At 36.5% G+C, this 19,870-nt stretch overlaps 1 protein-coding gene across 3 annotated transcripts; it reads left to right on the forward strand.

Moving 5' to 3' along the window:
• Positions 1-1,382: 1,382 nt before the first annotated feature.
• On the forward strand, positions 1,383-19,870 carry ZNF507 (zinc finger protein 507). 3 transcript variants are annotated; one of them, XM_015874034.2, is made up of 9 exons: positions 1,383-1,467; positions 1,964-2,102; positions 3,611-3,706; positions 4,455-6,568; positions 7,417-7,522; positions 11,342-11,456; positions 13,798-13,902; positions 15,937-16,071; positions 16,194-19,870. In XM_015874034.2, exons 4-9 carry the CDS (start codon positions 4,460-4,462, stop codon positions 16,555-16,557), a joined length of 2,934 nt encoding a protein of 977 aa, XP_015729520.1. In that variant the 5' UTR covers positions 1,383-1,467; positions 1,964-2,102; positions 3,611-3,706; positions 4,455-4,459; the 3' UTR covers positions 16,558-19,870. The 3 variants fall into 3 exon arrangements, with proteins under 3 accessions (XP_015729520.1, XP_015729519.1, XP_015729522.1); XM_015874033.2 differs by lacking the exon at positions 3,611-3,706; XM_015874036.2 differs by lacking the exons at positions 3,611-3,706; positions 13,798-13,902.

The raw sequence follows: 19,870 nt of genomic DNA on the forward strand, positions 1-19,870 counted from the left end.
TTGTTTTGTTTTTTTTTCCCAAAAAAATCACTTATCTTTAGACTCCACATGTTGCACTTGCTGGGCACAGCCTCAAGCCCAGCTGGGCCTGCACACAACACCAATTTCTACACAGCTCTCTTAGCCCAGCTGTCTGTGCTGGAAGCTTTTAAGCAGAGCTTGGTGTTTAAACTCCAAGTCATTCATTGCCTCTATTAAAAATAAAAAAGACTACTTAAGCAAGACTTGTCCAAAGATCCATTATTTCAGCATATCACTAGTTGGGCAGGAGACTAGATTCCTTTGGATCTCTGTGAGGAGATCTGTACTACTGGATTTGGGGGCTCTACAACAGGTTAAAGTCAGAGACTGACTTAGCAGGACACAGGGAAATGGTTTTAAGTTAAAAGAGGGAAGATTTAGGTTGGATGTTAGGGGGAAGTTCTTTACTAGGAGAGTGGTTAGGCCCTGGAACAGGCTGCTCAGGGAGGTTGTGGATGCCCTGTCCTTGGAGGTGTTCAAGACCAGGTTGGACGGGGCCCTGGGCAACTTGATCTAGTAAATGTGTATGTTTGGTGGCCCTGCCAGGCAGGGGGGTTGGAACTACATGATCCTTGAGGTCCCTTCCAACCCGGGTCATTCTGTGATTCTGTGAATGTGGGACAGGCTTTGAGGTGCTCTAAAGCTTCATACAATCAAAAGGAGCTTCAAGAGCTTTCCTATGAATCAAGGCACAGTAACAAAATAGAAAAGAATTAATAGTGAAATTGGGGCAAACTCTTGAACAATACCCAATCTGTCAACACTGCAAATGCATCCCCTACCCCTACAAAACAACACATAACCATTCACATAACTCCAATCTGCGGAAGGAAGTAAACTTGCAAAGAAATGTCTCTAATTTCACAAGGTCCCACCAAAGTGGAACTGCATCCACACCAACACACATCAAGTCCCTTTCTGGAAAGGAACGTTAGATCTCCCTTGTCATCACTCAGCCCTGAGCCGCTGCTGAAACTCATTATTCATATGAACCATCTCAGATTCACAGCGTGGAACATTTCTGGTGTGCAGCTTCCGAGGCTGACCCTGACACACAGCGTATGTTTTTAACTCCATATTCCTGCTGGCTTCAATTGAAACACCCCCTCACTCATCCATTCCCTTTAAGTTATGTGTGATATCACTTGCATTTATATATCATTTTAGACATCCAAAAAATCTGTGGACTTTAATGTAGCGGCTTCTGCAGTGATTAGCCACGCTGTACTATCATATATCAATATCATATATATATATGTAATATATATCATATATCAATAACGATATCGCCACCCGGCGAGGCCGCGTCCCCATGGTAACGGCAGAGAGGCAGCACCACAGCCCCCTCCCATCCACAACCCCCCCCGCCGCTGATCACCTGATCTGCGCCCGGCGGTCACGTGATACGGTCTCCATCGTCGCCATCTTGAAGCGGTGTCCAAGGGGGTGAGGAATTCTTTTATTTTAACTCGTTTAAAATAGAAATGTTCCCCCAGCCGCCCCTCGGCGCCGCAGCTACGAGAGGGGAGCGGCCCGGCAGAGGCCGGAGGGTGGGCGGGTAGGACGTGAAAAGCGGTCTACGGCAGGCAGGCCCCGGGGTGGTGCTGGGAGCAGGAGCCCCATGTGCGGAGCGCGGGAGGCGGCGGCCGCTATAAAGCGGGCAGCGCTCGGGGATTGGCGGCAGCGCCGGGGGCAGCCCTGCTGTCCCTCTGCTTAACAAAGCACTGGTCGGTGTTATGCATACTCTAAACGAAGAACTACTTTATTAATATCCATATCTACCGTAATTTCACAGCTGATAACGTACAAGCTGCTACAAATATCCCAAGTTCAAACATCTGGAGGCGTTCACTGTTCTCTGGTTTTAGCAATGTTATGTGGCAGCGTTTGATTTCTGCGGTCTTATAGCAGGCTTGCCTCTTAATTTCTATTCTGCTTTCAGGTGAAACAAGTAGGGCCAATATTTACTTGTTTGGAGTTATTACTTCGAGGAAATGTTCCAAACACGAACTCTGCAGCGTGAGTCTGAGTTTCCCAGCAGTTACTGAACTTTGCAATTATAAGGAACTCAAGCCCAAACAGTAAGTTGAATGGCAAAGAAAAATAACTTTGGAGTTAGTTCTGCACGGTATTTTTCTGTAGACCAACATCATTTTGAAGAACTTATAGTGGCCTTAAGGCTGAGAAATTTGTAAGACAAATGCTTTGCAAATGTAAGCGGCACTCTGCTTATTTACAGTTTGTTGGCACAATTTTAGTAGTTTTATTACTGATGTTGTTTAGTAATTTTGGTAATTGTATTTATCATATTAAATTTCAGTACAAAGCATCCAAAGGTCTTGATCCTGCACATATGGTCTGTGCAGAAATTCAGCACCCAGTAGCTCTCCCAGAGCCTCACGGATAATAAATTTGAGTTATCCTGAATGAGTAACTTGGAAGATTTATCTCCACTTCAGATATATTCTTAAATGCAGGTTCTATTTAAGTACATATATAGTGTAGCAACCTGCTTTTTATTAGTAGAAGTACTTAAATCCTATTGTGGAATAATTACAGGTTGTTACATGTAGTTCATTTCTTGATGGATTAAAAAAAAATCTGTGTATTCAGACAGAAGTATTAAGGGAAACAGTGTATTATACTCACTGCCCAAAAGATGAGGAACAAAAGTATCACATAGCTGTAGTCCATACCTTCCCTAATAGTGTTTTTTAAATAAAAATCTGATAATGGTGAGAAAGGCATGTCTCAAGATAACTCCACTGGCTGCAGTAATTAAATATAAGAGAATCCTTTTTGTTGTTGCTGTATTAGATTAAAATAGAAATTGCATGTTCTTGTGTTGAGTAGAAAGGTTAGATTTATTTTAAAATCAAAGCACTGCTTTCCTGTACAATAAAGGAATTTCTTGCAGTTTTTATTTAAGCTCCTTTGAATGTGAATTCTTTGTCTTCATGCTATACAGTAACAGGAAGGTCCTTCATTCGTACCCACAGTGTTGCCTCAGCAAATAAGTCTGCAGGTCTTCTGTCTGCACTGGGCAATCTCATGAAGCCTTCCAGCATTATAACGAAAGTTTCCCCAATGTTGTTGCATCTCCTGCAATGTGAAAATACAGATGCATTATTTACATTAGTAAAAACAGCTTTCTGACACACACAGCGCTGCCTTTGGTAACAGATCCCTGCTGCAGCTGCCTCTGGCACGTCTTTGGGGCAGACTCTTTATATTGCATATGGGCAAAGGAAGGCTTTTATTCCTGTTTATGTGCCAGAGTAAACAATGTTCTCTAGAAATCATTATCAGTTTTAAATTCCAGCTAAATACTAGACCAAGAAGTAGAAAAGAGAGGTTTCAGTTGGTTTTTGGACCAGTTGTAGAAGTTCTAATTTGGCCTGTGTGTCTTTCTTGTAAAAATAGAAGAAAAATCATCATGAAAGAATGGAGGATAAAGTTTCAAGGATAGCTGGTGAAAGAAACAACTGGCAGCTTTATGCTCTTATGTTTTATACACAGTATATAAGGTATAAATTGTGTATTAAGTAACTGTTTATATATAAAGCAAACTTGTATTGATTATTTTCAGACATTTTTTCAGAAGCAAATTCCACTGGAAGACTTTCTGTCCAGCAGTGCCATCCATACCCTGCAGTTTTGACCACATCACAAAGTATCTTTTCATGTAAATTTTTACATATTGGCTTCTAATTTAACCGCCACCACTACCGCATTACTGCCTGTGGTTTATAGTTTAAAGGAAGTGTAAGTGGAAATAGCTACTGCCTTTAGCTTTCCCTCAAAACAGAAAAATAAAATCCTAACTTTAGTACAGATTGGTTTGCCTTACAATTAAAGAATTGTAAGAAAAGCTACAATAGCTTTTCTAGAAAATAATACAATAAGTATAATTTGACATTGAAATGGAGAAATGACTAATATAACACCAGAAATAACCATGATGTAAATACCAGAATTACTCTTTTACCTGTTTAGGAAACACAAGTATATCAGATGAAAATGTTAGGAATACAGTTCCATATCATATCATATAGCTTAAAAATACAAATCTACCAGTACCTGTTGAGTAGTATATTTAGGTGTCCAGCAATCAGACATAGTGCTTGTAAAGAAAAATACAGTAACTCTAACAATGCTAATGAGTTTATGCGGGAAAAATATTTATCTTGCTGTTATACAACTTGAAGACACACAGAGGCTGTTTTGGAAATACTGTGTGCAACTGTTTTGAATAGCATCTATATCATCTACCTAATGTCCTCAAAATATTTGGGTATTTTTATCACCATTCCGGAAGTCTTCATTAAGTTAGTGAGTTTTGTCTTCTACATTTAGTAAAGAAATTTAAACAGTACTGGATCGTATTTTTATTATTATGTATAGTTTTTAATATTAAAATATTTTTCTCCTAGGTATTATGGAAGAAGGAAGTAGTGTTGCAGTACTGATGCCAAATATTGGAGAACAGGAAGCTGTACTGATCTCTGAAACAGTCATTGGCCCAACACTGCAAAGCAGTGAAGATCAGAGAAAATGTAAAACAGATCCATTAATCCATGTTATCCAGAAGCTAAGCAAAATAGTTGAAAATGAGAAATCACAAAGATGCCTTTTAATAGGGAAAAAACGTTCCCATCCTGACGCTTCAGCACAGTCCTTTGATACAGATAATCTTTGTGAAATCCCAGCTAAAGCGATTGAGCTATCTGTTATTGCTGCTAAAAAGACTGAAGAGTTACAGGCTGACTATTTTGTGACTGAATGTCTTCCACAAAGCAAAAAGAAGGTGACATGCTACCAGTGCAGTCTATGTAAATTTCTATCACCTTCTCTCTTTATGCTACAAGAACATATAAAACAGCATGGGCAGAAAAACGAAGTGATACTGATGTGCTCAGAATGTCGTTTTACCTCTAAAAACCAAGAAGAACTTGAATCTCACTTCCAAAATCACCATGAGAGTGAAAGTAAAAATAGCATCCAGACAAACGTGCAGCAGTGTGTGAATGCATCAAGTTCATTTTTGCAAGGGACAGTGGAAGGAAATGTCAAATCGGGGGCTGGAAATACAGACTGTAAAGATACCACTCAGTCTAGTCACATATCTGAAATGGGTAGGAGGAAATGGTATACTTATGAGCAGTATGGCATGTACCGATGTTTAATTTGTCGGTATACCTGTGGTCAGCAACGAATGTTGAAAACTCACGCTTGGAAACATGCGGGTGAAGTTAACTGTTCCTATCCTATCTTTGAGGAAGAAAATGAAACTGCCAGCTTGTCAGAGACGGCAGTAACACATACACCTTATAGCATGGATACAGTTATTCTTTCTTTGGAAAACAACGGACTAGATATCCATAGTGAACCTACTCTTCAGCTTCAGATTTGCAATTCTGAGCAGCTGTCATGCAAATCACCAGTAGGAACAAACGTAAAAGAAGATGAGATGATAAGTCAGTCTGTAGTGCATTCTCCTACTACAGAGGAGACTGTTTCAGACACAGAACAAGATAATTTGATAACTGATAGCCTACTTTCATCAGCACAGAAAATCATTAATTGTAGCCCAAATAAAGAGGGTCACGTTAACGTAATAGTCGAGCGTTTGCCAGGTGCTGAAGAAAGTGTCATACAAAAGCCTTTCTTGATGAACACTGACATTGAAACAGAAAAGAAAATCCTTTCAGAGGAATCCCATGTTACCTCTGAAGAACCCAATGGAGTTTATCATTCAGGTGAAATCCAAGAAGTAATAATAGGATGGAATAATACTGAGAAAAAAGATAATGAATTAAGCTCTATAAAAAATGTAACAACTGATGAAAATGCACCTCCTGTACGAAGAAGAACAAATTCAGAGTCTTTACGACTACACTCACTAGCTGCAGAAGCTCTTGTTACAATGCCTATCAGAGCTGCAGAGCTAACAAAGTCTAGCTTGAGGACTTTGACTGGGGAAGACACTGTGAATGCAGATACAGGGCAGGGAGAGGCTGATGGCACAGGCACAGCTCATTCTAGAGTGGTATCTTCGCTTAAGAATCCGTCAGAGGAGTTTACTGGTTTAAACCAAAGTGAATGTGCAATAGTTGAGATACAGAAAGAAAGGCCAGAGTTATCAGAAGCACCAATTAAAATGGGCATCAGCATGTCTCTACTCACTGTCATTGAGAAACTGAAGGAGAGGACAGATCAAAATGCTTCTGATGATGACATTTTGAAAGAATTACAAGACAACGCACAATGCCAAAATGCAAATGATGCAAATGTTCCAGGAAATAACCTAGTAGAATACATACCTAATGTAGACCGACCCTACCGCTGTCGCCTCTGCCACTACAGCAGTGGTAATAAAGGCTACATAAAACAACATTTGAGAGTCCATCGTCAGAGGCAACCCTATCAGTGTCCTATCTGTGAACACATTGCTGACAATAGTAAGGATTTAGAGAGCCACATGATCAACCACTGCAAAACAAGAATGTATCAGTGCAAGCAATGTGAAGAATCGTTTCATTATAAGGTAAAGTTATTTCCTGAGTTTGTCTATAATAGCTAAATAACGTGTTTTCCTGCTTTTTTATAACTGTTGATCCTGCTTTCTATCTACATTCATTCTGACATCCTGGCTTCATTTTCATTACAATTGGAGATTATTGCCAGCAGTACTTTCCAGATATACCATTCAGCTATAATTACTATGCCTTACCCACTGAAATGAACTATCTTCTTCACATAAGTTATTTTCATGAGAACCGTCTAATGGACATCTTAATAATCCTGTTGTTTTGCTAACCTATACCAGCTAAAGAAATGAAAGCTTCAGAGAACTTAATAGCTGAAACTTTAAAAGAATGCTCAAACATTCAGACTAGTTGGGAGAGTGAACAAAAGTAATAGTAATTGGTGATAATGAGAGAAACTGTGAAACAAACTATTTTCTTTCTTCCTCTGTTGTTGTCTTGGGCTTGATGTTCTGTAGAACTGAGATCTGAAATATGACATGCCAGAGCAGAATATCGTATTGTGTCAGTATTAAGCGTTAGTGCTGGTGTATGTGTTCCTATATACTCAGTTCAGTAATTAGGAACATAGAATAAATTGCAACAGAATATAGTCTTAAAACTGAAACTGTTGTAGGCAACGGTAGTGCAAATTTTCCTCTATTTCCTTTGGAGATTGGGTAGAAAAAGGCTGCCCCTCATACTCCCCAGGCAAGTAGAAACTACAGTAAATACAATCTGCATATACATTAATGTACATAACAGTCATCATTAAAAGTTGAGTAACAATGTGTAAATCACTGCAGTGTCTGAAGTAACCAGTGAATGCTTGTTGTGTATATTTAAACATGGGAAAATGTGTTTTCAGAGCCAACTGCGAAATCATGAGAGAGAACAACACGGTCTTCCAGATATCTTTTCAACATCCACATCTAACAAACTAATAGTTTCCAGTGAAGCAGATGAAAGAGAAGGTACTGTTTCTGTTGTCACTTGAAATTACAAAAAGTTGTCTGTAAAGTTGCTTGTTTGCCATACTTGTAGGCTTACTGTTTTTAAGATCTCTTTTGGGCCAAAATGTTTTCATGTCTATTCCTAACCTAAATGTATGTAAATGTGCAAACTTACCATAAATGATCAATTTTGAGATCTCTTATGAACGTCTGTCAGTGGTCAGAACCTTTTTTTCCAAGTGTAATTAGATCCCATATTTCTTCTTTTTGCAAAAGCAATATAAAACTTAACAGATAACTGGTATGGATTATTACTCTGCTATTTTAAGAAAAAAAAAACACCTTTTCTTCAACAGCTACAGTATTTGTCGGATAGCCTGAAGTAAACAAAGGCAGCCCTTTTTAAAACTCAATATGATAACATAGTTTGACATCAGCATATATATACAGTGCTGTCCATTCTGCGATTAGAAATTTCTCTTTAAATTATGAAATGTTCAAAGTTTATTTTGGCTCTACAGAAGCAAATGCAAGGCATCTGAAAAATTATCTGTAGTCGTTACCAGGGTAACAATAGGACATTTTCTAAATGATTGGTTAACTTTAATCATGGTTTCTTTCTGAAGAAAAAACAGACACACTTGATGTGTAAAGACAGAGAAATAGGGCAAAAACAGCCAATATCTGAAGTTTAGGGAAGATGTAGTTTTAAAATCCTTTGAGTATCCTGTGATCTTAAAATCCTTTGAGTATCTCAGAGGACCAATATTTAATATTGTATTTCCAGTGCATCCTCTTCTCTGGTGAGTTAAAGTTCCTGAAAATATTTATAACACTTCTTTAAGCAACACTGTAATTTTTAGTGCTTGGCAATTTTAGAGCGTTGTGGGGAAACACCCGTAATTATATCACCTCTCAACAACTGTGAGCCAAAATATTTCACATTTTGTGTACATAGCTCTTTTCTGTCCCACCTATGGTCTCTATTTAGATAGCAAAATGCGTGCAATAATAGTACACAGATTGCAGATGGAAACTCTGGCTTCTATTCTCACCTTGCACAGACACTTGAGCAAAAAGATACTAACGAGCATGACTCAGGTTGGATGGCTTGAACCACTAGCAGTTTGACCAAAGCAATATGGTACACATCAGAATAAAGTGAGATCCATAACTCGACTTGCACTCTGTTAGCTCACACTGCATCTTTTTTCTGGCTTTCAGTGTACAAGTTAGAAAATGAAGATGGCTAGCTGCTTTTGAAGATACTACATTTTTAAAAGGTGTTGTTAGATTTTATATCCTGATCTTGTAACTTAACGTCCATGGAACAGGAGCCTCTGTTCATGGCAACTTCCTGCTTTTAATTACTTGAAAGAACTTAAAAATATGTATTTTTTCTCATTACTGTCTTATAAAAGCGCTACATCCAGGCACTTTAACTGATTGTTTACACCGCGTCAAATTTAGTACTGTGATATGAATGAAAACTGTTCTCCTTTTAAAGTTGTATAAGTTGTATTAGCTCATACTTTGGAATGCTTAAATTATTTCAGAACCAATTTATAATCAAATTGCAACACCACTGCAGTACAGCAACCTCTTGTCAAACAGATGTCATCCCTATAAAGCGACACAAAACAAAGAAGTTTATGGCATAGCATCTGTTTATGTGAAAGATGCCTGAGATGGAACAGTTTCATTTCTTGTTTATGAAATAGGTAGTCCTAAAAGTCTCTTTATTCATCATGGTTGTACAATAAATTAAAAGGGAGCATAGTGACACTGGATATGATTGGATTGTAAATGTCTAATAATGAAGGAATAGGGTAATAAGCAGAATTACAGGAACACCTGTTACTGTTGCAGGAATAAAGACCTTGTGCTTTCCTTGCTCATTTTGAGAGGCCCGATGTCCTCAACCCAGAAAGGAAAAATTCCCCACAACCTCAAGAAATGAGCAATCAGAGGAGACAGGGGACAGCACTGCTGCTTCATTTCAGCTAGAGATTATATGGTGTATTACAATTTATGGGCATTTTGTTGAAGAGATAAAACTAAAATACTGATTGATATAAATAATTGCTCCTAAGTATGTGCTACTGGGTGGTTAGCCCCTTATAACTATGCACTAGATAATATGCTTGCATAACACTTTGAAAATCTCATTAGAGACTGTTTGCTTTAAGCTTACTGCCCAATAAAATACCAAATTCATAACAGAAAATACATTTAGAAGCTGTTTTTCTAAAGTTTCAGCATTAAAGACAGAAAATTATTCAAGTAGAGCATGCAGTAGCCCAACCTTCATAAAACTGCTCTAGAGTAGGTCTGCAGCCCAGTGTCTGTGTTCATCAGAGCTCTGCATAAATGTGCATTAATAAAAGAATACTGCAGTCTCCAAGGGTAAAATTGTTTTGATAATTTGCATTAAATATTTTTTAAACAGCAATAAATTTAAAAAAGCTATATGAGAATATAGTAGGGAAAATATAGATATATTTTGCTTTAAGAACATTAATGTTGAACTGCAAGGAGTGCATGCTAAGTATTACTTACATATTATTTTTTAATTTAAATGCCAGGTGAGTGAGCGATTTGGTATATTAAATTTGAAGTAAGAAGTATTTTTCTTTACCTTTGTACATGCAGGATTATTCAGTTTTGTTTCAGACTATCTGTGCATTCTGATTGCTATTTTATTTTATATGACATACTGTATATTCTTCAAAATAACTCTCTATTTGTATATGCCCTACATAATTATTTCAAATGTTGAACCAAAAATGTTAATTTTTGGAGTAGCTCTTCACAATACAAAGCAATGGTTTGTACTGGAGATATTCTTCATAGAAGCATGAAGAGTTATAGAAGTTCTTGCAAGATACAAGCTTTATACTTTGCCTCCCATATATTATACGATGAATTGTAGATTTAGTTTGGTCTTGGTATGTACTTTAAAGTACCCATCAGAGAAATTCTCCAGGGATCTGTATCAGTTCCTTCAAAGCTCCTGTACATAACTGAGATTAATGGCTTACCTGTTCATTCAGCTAATAGGAATTTGTATAAAGATGAAGTGAACTTGAACACCTTACTTGCAACTGGTAAAGTAGAATTCTAAAACTTTGGTTACTGAACATGTTAGGTGCAGAAAGGAAGCCTTAATTTGATGCTTCTTTTGACAGTAGTGCTAATCTAAACAGCTCCAACCTGTTGCTCCTTTGTATTTCTGCTTTTATCTAATTTGAGGAATGTGTGAATGCTGCACGATTGGCTGGAATGGGAAGAAGACCCATATAAAAATACCATCTCTCCTCTTAAATGTTAATATTTTAACCCAGATAAGTTACATTATTCAGTGAGGGAGCAGGAATAGGATGGGTAAAGTCTACAAACTCACGTCCCAAAAATATTCAAACTGTGCACTTGCAGGCATACATTTTTCTGTGTTAAATTAGTCATTAGCCTTTGTCTCTACAACAATTAATTCAAGAGTTTCTTTCATTCTGAAAGACAAAATGATTTTTATTGCAATTGCTTTTCAGTAATTCGGAGAAGTTCCAAATTATTTTTTAATACATCAGGTCAGTATCTTTTTTCCTTTTTCAAGTCATCTCAGATCCTTCTAAAAGTGGATGATAAAAAGAGTCTGAGTGCTTCTCAAGACCTTTTGCTTGTCTTTACTATATTTGCCAGCTAGAAACTTATCCTTTATCAATGCCTATCTGTTTTTCTTCATTTGATTCATTCTCTTTTCATTCATTTGATTCATCATCTGACAACTTTGTGCAATGCTGGATGCAAATCTTTAACATTTTCTATTTTTTTTTAATGTAGGAAGTAAGTCTTCAGTTCAGAAACTGTATAGATGTGATGTATGTGACTACACCAGCACAACTTACGTTGGCGTAAGAAATCACAGACGAATTCATAACTCTGATAAACCGTACAGGTAAGGGTCTCAGATATTACTCACTAATGCTAGGCTCATAGACTGCTTGTTTTAACTAAAAAGGTTACTGTATTGCTCATAGAATTTCAAAGATATTGTGAAAGAATGTCAATGCAATAACTTTACTGTAGCTTTGAAGGAGTCACACTTTCTGTTTGACCCAAACTACGTAACTAAGATTTGCTAACATTTCCAGGATGTTATGTGAAAACAGCTTGTATTCAGTTTGAAGCATCCAGATGTGCAAAGGGAAGCAAATAAAGCAAATACCTTATAATATTGAACTTTGCCCACTAGTAATAATATATTTAGCGAACTCCTTTAACACTTTAATTTGGATTTGCCTTCTTGCAAAATGTTCTCCATTGGCATTAAGCTTTGTTTTAAAGCAGTAAGGCAAACAGCAAGATACACATTTCTTTTTGAAAGGGATAGGAGTCAAGGAGTGTTCATAATGTATTGGCTTATTGAGTTTGACTGAGTTCTTCCTGTTATCACATTCCCAGCTTCCTTACCTTTTTTACAGGTTTCAAACAGTATTAATGCATTTAAGATCAGATACAGCTATTCTATAAAGGATATATGTAGGAACTTTAATATCTAAAATTGGCTGTAATACTGTATAGTTCAGTTCCACAGAAGAAAAAATAAAGCATATTGCATAAACTCCTGCAATCTAAATCTGCTTATTTGCTGTGGATCTCTGTCCCTCTCTAGTGGCTAGAAAATAGATGTGAGTTAATACAAGTCTTTATCTTTTTAGCACAAATTCTGGAAATTCATTTTAACACCTGAAAATGTTGAGCTCAGTCAGGACATTTCTTACTCGGCTAAATTATAAAACAGAGGATGTTTTATTTTGATTTATGCACTATAATGGCAAAAAAATTGCAAGATGTTTGCTCAGAGAACAAATGTGGAGTACAAAGAGAACATTCTTTTTCTCAGAATCTCCCACACTGCCATAATCTGTTACTCAGTGGGGGTGGAGCAGCAGATCTGTAGTGTCTTGCTAACTTTGAGTTAGTGCTAGCAAGCCTGTTTGATCTAGGGACCACTGAAATTTTTCCACTGGTGATATAGACTGCTGCATACTAAATTTAAGCCCACTGATCCAACTTGCTTTTTTTATTTTTGCACAAGCCCTTTAGATCCATTTACAGACCTGGTGGGATACTGAAGCCACAGCCTAAAAACTGTAAAGGTCCATTAGTTGTGGTATTTCTCATTTTGAAACATGTACTCCTCAATGCTTTCATAATGTCAGATAGCAACCTAACTACATCACAGCTATTTTTGTACACACGCAAATACTTTATTACTTATTTAACAAAAATTGCTGGAAATTAAACTGTATATGTAGCCTCTGATGGTGTGTTTTCATAGACTTGATACCTCCTGGATTTTACTACTATGCAATTAAATCCTTTCAATAATAAAGTGACTAATTTCAAGTTAAATGTCCTGCATTCTCAATCTTTTTCACCCTGTAAACCAAATTTAGTAACAATTGGACATTTCACCATTTGAAAATAAACCAAAATCCTGATAAACATGCAAAATTTTAGCTGATCCTGATGACTTCCATTAGATCTATTTTAATGTTATATATAGAAAGCTTATGTAGTAACAGATTGAGATTTTTGCATAGCTTAATACTTTGTGAAGGACTCTGGGATCCAAATCCAGGGATCCTGATCCAGATCAGAACTGTTTTACGTATTATTTTTCTGTAAAGATGCCATGACAACAATAAAAAATAAAAATAAAATCTGAGTGTGATGAGACACACTTGTATTAGGGCACTTGAATCTAATCGTATTGATCCTGTCCATGACTTTTACTTCAGTTATAACACTCTGAAACTTACATGTTTTATTACTTAATGGGCAGTTTGGCTTTTGTAATATCATGAGAAATGTCTCTTATTTCATAAAGTAGAACACTTGTACTTAAGGAACAATACTCAATTCTAATTGCACTGTCTCTTTATTATTGTTATGGTCATATTCTGCTTTTGCATAACATAGCCAAGCAACTTATATCGCGACTGCTTCAAGAGCATCCCTTACAGGTCATAACGCTTAACAGCTTCAGAAGATGCCCACAGGGGACAGAACATGATCTGTATGCACAGTGATTCTAGCTCAAAGTTGGAGACTTTTTGGGATTGCAAAAGGTTCTCATGGTCCTAAAATTAAAAGTTAAATGTCATCTCTTAGACTTCTGTAAATGTTGTTAGCCTTTAATTGCAGTCTTTCCAGATACCTTTGCTTTCTTGTAGATTTTATTTCTGGAATAGTGCTAGCAGTTAATTGTCAGATTGTTGTTGTCTCTTTAGATGTCGAGTATGTGACTTCGCTACCACAAATATGAATAGCTTGAAATGCCATATGAGGCGTCACCCCCAGGAGCATCAGGCAGTGCAGCTAATGGAACAGTACAAGTATGTAACAGTTTGGATTTAGCAACAAGCTGTGGTAGTAGTGATTTTGTATTCAAGGTATAAGGCAGAGTTCCAACTATATTCTTTTCACTTCTAAATGCATTCTATGTTCCAGTGATTTTTTATGTTTATTTTTTAAAGAGGGAAGAAAAGAGATCAGATGGGGGATATCTCTCTTTCTTTCCAAAATGGCGTAGTTGCATATAAGCTGCTTATTGCAGGAGGTTTCTTAACTGGGTTAGTTAGCAAAGCAGTGCTCAGAATTGTTTGGGATAATGCATGTGCCAAAACCACTTCTAACAATTATACATTGTTACATTCCTGTGCCCAGGAATGTTTTCTGGCTTTGTTTAATATCCTACTCTAGGCACAACCCTGGTAAGAATCCAGATTTGAATCACACTGCCCTAAATAAAAGTTACTATGTTACCCATAATATCATTTCATTTAATATACGTCATGTTCTAGATATTGATCATGAAGTGCAGAACATCAGACTTTCTGTCTTTGATGATGTGTGTGCTAAAGCAGTCAGCAGCATTTAGCTCACAGTCTCAAAGTAAAACTGGTAGTAAATTAGCTATCTAAATTAATGCGCTTTAAAAAAAAAGACTAATTAAATGGGGTTAAAAACACTGAACTGTTGCTTCATTCACCATGTATCAACTCACTGAAGCCCAGTTACACGAGTTGTATAGAAAATATTACAGAACATCACATAATAAAAGACACCAGTGGAATACATATGCTTATAGAATGGATTCAACATTATTTTTTGCAAAATCTCATTTTGACCTGATTTTATCTGTAAGTGAACAATGCGGTCTGCCTTTTATCTTACTTTTAATGGTGGCATTGTTTTGAAAAAGCATTATCAGAAATACTAAGATTTTAGATCTGAGGGGGAAAGTTCTCTGTTTTTGAAAGCATCTGTTTTATTTACAAGGCTTCAAATTAGAAGGAAAAGGGAAAAACTGAATGTGAGTTCTCAATCAGGAAATAGAGACAAGTTGGGCTTGGACATGCCTGTTGTTCTGCAGCAGGACAGAATTATCTCCCTACATCAAGGCAGCAGTGGAGTGATGTCATCTAGTACCATTCCTCTCCTTCACACTGAAAGCTCTAGTTTATTGTCTCAGACACACTTGCAAAAAATACTTCTTCTGTTGTATGTTCATGTATGGATAAAGTCCTATGGGATTTATTAGCTAGGAGGAAACATTTTTTGTTCCATCCTGAACCCTGCTATGTGTTTATTTGAGTGTCATTAATAGTCTGAATTTGCAGCTGCTTTTAGAAAGAGAGATTGGATTATTGGGAAAAAGATAGAAAGATGTACCAAATTATTACCTGTATTAGGCATTCATAGTTCAGTTTATTTACTGAAGTATGTGCTGAAATCTTGTTCCTATACTAACTGGAACTGAATACATAAAGGCCTTATATCCTAAAAGTGCAAATTAAATATAAGAGGACCAAGAAATACAACTAAAATTTGAAAAGTATTTCTCAAACTGTTGTTGCTCAGAAGATAAATACTGTTTAGTAACCAGGATTTTTTAGGATGTTATTTTTCCTAAATTTTATGTATAAAATTCAAACTGAGTTACATGGTGCACCAAGAAAGGCTTTATCAATTCTGTTTAATTAGCAGTGCTAATTATGACAATTTTTGCTTGGTTCAGAATGGTGGCAGAGAAAGCTCACTATCTGCCTGCCAGCTGCCATACACATATACTCCATATTTCCACAGTCATTAGAACTATTTCTTTTTTGCAGTATTTAAACAGATTTAACGGGCCAAATAGATAAGATTTCATTTAAGTTGTTTAAGTCTAGAGAGCCAATCTTAAATTCTTAGGCTCTATAAATTACACTGTAGAATGAAATGTTACAAACTTATTTCACCTAGTTATGAGGATTGATGTGTATCTCACTGCTACTCATCATTCGGGAGAAAAAAAGAAAAGAGGAATCACTATTACAGTAAAACTTAACTTTTAAATGCATCTCTTCTCCACTTCTTTTCCGTAGGTGTTCTCTCTGTGGATATGTATGTAGCCATCCTCCTTCCCTGAAGTCCCACATGTGGAAACATGCAAGTGACCAAAATTATAACTACGAACAAGTCAACAAGGCTATTAATGATGCAATTTCACAAAGCAGCAGGTATGTCAGGTCTACTTTCACACCTATTATCTACAATTTTCAAATGAGCCAAAGTAAAATTCCCATCAAAAAGCAACCACTGTACATTTTGATAGTTGTTCTGGTTTTTATTACTTTTTCAGGTTTCAAGGACAGCTTCCTGACAAAACCTTATTGGAAGGCACAGAAGAAAGTACTGTATCTATTCTAGGAAGTTCAGACAATCTGGTGTCTTTTGCAGAGTCTGTTAACCAGATTAATAATGAAATTTCAGGTTCTGATGAAAATGAAAAGCCCAATTTGATGAATACCTCATGCAGTTTAGAAAAGAACTCCACTCTACCCCATCTTGGCACAGAGTACTGTGTTCTTCTCTTCTGCTGCTGCATTTGTGGTTTTGAGTCTACCAACAAAGAAAATCTGCTGGATCATATGAAAGAACATGAGGGTGAAATAATAAATATTATCCTAAATAAGGACCACAGCACAAATCAGAACACAAACTAGGTGAAGCAGTAAGTTGAAGAGAGGGTTGCCTAGGGTGAATATTTTCTTTCTTTGCTAAATTTGCTTGAGAAACTAAAGAGAAGAATTGCAAACAAAACTTGATGATTTCCTATCCTAAGTCCTTGTTTCAGTAAGAACATAACATTAACCAGGGATCGATGAATCATTTTAGAGATAAATACTGGGAGCAGGGAAGAGAACAATCCACATTAACGTGATATATCTCTATATGGTGCCAAGATTGCAGGATTGTTGCTTTTTTTCCTTTCGTTGACAGGTACTAGTCAGTAATAATGCATTCGGACTGTGTTAAAACCCAAAGGTATGAGAGCTTTATATCAACTGAAAAGCTTTGGTGTTTTCCAAATATTTAGGCAAATAACTGTGTTACTCTTTTTTGGAGCTAGCAACATACCAGATACAAATATACAACATGATCTCATTTAACTCAGCCTGGATTTGGAAGGTAGAGAGAAGGGAGGTGGGTGAGGACATGTGTGTGCTTGCACATACGCCTAGGCATTTCGTTTTCCCAGTCTACTTTTAAGGCTTTACAAACTCCTAGCTGTGTTTCACAAAGGAGTAGTATTCTGTCTGTTGATTTAGAGCACCCGGAGCCAAGTAGCCTAGAAGCATTTTGCTAGTAACTGTTTCTCCAATTGGATCCTAACTAATAGCTAATCTTTTTAATTGATTGTGTGTAAAAGATTCTTTATAATAATGACCTGCTGTATCTTAAGGGCTTTATTAACACACTCAGCAGAACTATTCAAAAAACAAAAACTCCAACCAAACAAACAAAAAGCAACGCCAAGCATCTCATGTGTCACTTGTAAATTGCAGTGATTACTTTGCAGTACATATGAGGAGTGTTTTCTAATGAGATCAAGGTGTTAACAATAATTGCCACAAAGATTTTTAAACCTATGGGGATCCCAAGGATGTAGATGAGCATGAGCTGGGATTTCGAGAAATGCCCACATGCTTTGGAGTTCTTTCAAAATCTCACTGGCTCTCTAAATTTCCAATTTGTGTGGCAGAGTTGTCACTATAGAAATAGTTCATAGAAACATCATCTTCCTACAGAAAGTTATATTTCAAAAAAATAAAACACGGCAAAATCATCAAAACCAGTCAGTTGTAGAATAAGTTCTGCTAGTTTCTAAATAGGAATTTATAAAGGCAATTGAGGATTACTTTGTTTTCTGAGGAACACATGGGAGTCCTTCCCTTTAATTTTCCTGCTAACAACAGTCTGCAGTAGAAGCTGTTCATCTACGTGTCAGCTGGGATGTGGCTAATTACCAGGCAACCTTTTGAGGTTATGTATAAAGTTGGCTACCTAAATTGTTTGGGATACACATTTCAATTGAATGAAATAGTAACACTTCTGACTAAGCCCTTTCATAACATGATCTAAACTTTCTTCTTCTGCTTTTAAAGAATGGCAGTAGCACAGAAGCATGCCTAGTTCCTGATTGGAATGCAGGTACCTGATTTTTTATTAGTTTATTACTTAAAAATGACTTGCTCTTAGAAAAATAGCATTTTATTTCCCATTTATGCATTTCTGCTAGCAGAAAATAAGCTACAACAGTAAATCCAAGACAGTACCGTATGTATATATGTATGTAGCATACAGTCTGCTGTGCACTGCTGACTGAAGGTGGCAAAGAGGAACAGAAAAAAGCAAGTCTGGTTACAACTTTATGATATAGCATGAAATCTAAATGCTAGGGCAGAAGGCATGAAGATTCCAGCTACATTTTGTGGTTTTATTTGTAAGTGATTTCCTTACCTTGTTCTTTAGATTAAATATATATTATTTCATTTATAAATTAGGTATCAGAAAGTATACAAACGTGAAGCAAGTTCAGTTTCCTGTTAAAAGTTATTTTTCATATTTCTACAAAAGGATTTTACATTTGAAAAACATGATTTATTCACATCATGTCAAAATGAATTAGAGATGGTTAAACTCTACCAGTCAGTATGCACAGAAACCATAATTTGCCATGTTCTTATTTTTGCATAAAGGGAAAGTTATGTAAGGTTACTCTGCCAGCGAGAGATAAAAGGTGAAAAACTTGTATTCACAAACTAAGAAGTGAGTAGCTTTGAACCGAAGTTAACAGTTTGGTTCTATGTTCAGGCCACATAATGCACCAAGACTCCTTGTAATGGGATTGGGAACCAGGATGTATATTTACAATTGCTCTTTGCAATCTTGTTGCTTTTTTTCTGCTAAACCAGGGGTTACTACAATAGCATCAAGCTAGTTGCCTCTTAAAACCGCTAGCAATCTACCAAGTGCCAACAAATTATTCTTTCCTGGAGGCACAGAAGCATTTTTAACTGTCTCTGTGCTGCTTGCTGTTAGTTACCCACCCATAATTCCCATGGCCTTTATCAGAAGTTCTGCATGTGAAGTAATTATAGGCTTAGTTTCTGAAAGCAAAGTATTTCTCAGGTTATCTGCTTTAGAAAGCATATGGTTGGCTTGGCCGCATGTTACATAAGGGTTTTTCAAGCACATTTCAAAGTCACTAACACTGCAGTCTTCCCCTTTTTTTTTAAGCTTCTAAAATATTTTTTGGATTTTCTGTCACAGCACTATCAGCTGATCAGCTTTTCTCTTCCTGTTTGTTTTAATTAGAGTTTAGTCGGCGAAATGAACTGTAACTTATAGCTTTGATTTTAAATGCCTGTACTTCTACTAATGAGAAACCTTCATTCATACTAGGCTATAATGATAAATAGGTGCGTATTTCATCTTTCTGATTTATGCTTGGCCTGAAGAAATGGGATTCAGTCAGAGTTATTGTATTTTCCTCCTTCAGAAGCACTTATTTAATCATTTTTTTAAATGTACAGTTGGTGCTCAAAGTAACGTTTGTTAAGATATATTTAATAGAAATTTACATTTGCATTTGATATTCATGGACATGGGTACATGTATTTTTTTAAGAAAAGGTATTGTAACACTATGGCACTGCTTTTATAGCCAAAGTATAAAAAAAAAATAGAACTGACATGTAAAGACTGCAGTTAATGCTGACACTGTATCTTATTAAATAGGATGACTTCCGTTTTATGAAATTATCCAGCACATTAAGCTGCATGCCTTAAGCTCTCTCTAGGATTGTGTTCCTGATAGATGACTGTTTGGAACTACGAAGCAAAGTCTGTAGTACTACTTTAACTACCTTCTGAAATACTGTACAATGTTAGAATAATTTATTTTGCTTTACAGGAGTTTGTCACGTATTGACTTTAATATTGTATTTTGGTAATAAACTTTTTTGGTTAAACA

Source organism: Coturnix japonica, chromosome 11 (assembly GCF_001577835.2).
Source record: "Coturnix japonica isolate 7356 chromosome 11, Coturnix japonica 2.1, whole genome shotgun sequence".
Lineage (NCBI taxonomy): Eukaryota > Metazoa > Chordata > Aves > Galliformes > Phasianidae > Coturnix > Coturnix japonica.

Bases quoted from the DNA above. Each gene is read 5' to 3' on its own strand.
- ZNF507 (XM_015874034.2), top strand. From the start codon at position 4,460: ATGGAAGAAGGAAGTAGTGTTGCAGTACTGATGCCAAATATTGGAGAA. The intron at 11,457-13,797 runs GTAAGGGTCTCA...TTGTCTCTTTAG, and splicing joins AACTCTGATAAACCGTACAG to ATGTCGAGTATGTGACTTCG. The intron at 16,072-16,193 runs GTATGTCAGGTC...TTACTTTTTCAG, and splicing joins GCAATTTCACAAAGCAGCAG to GTTTCAAGGACAGCTTCCTG.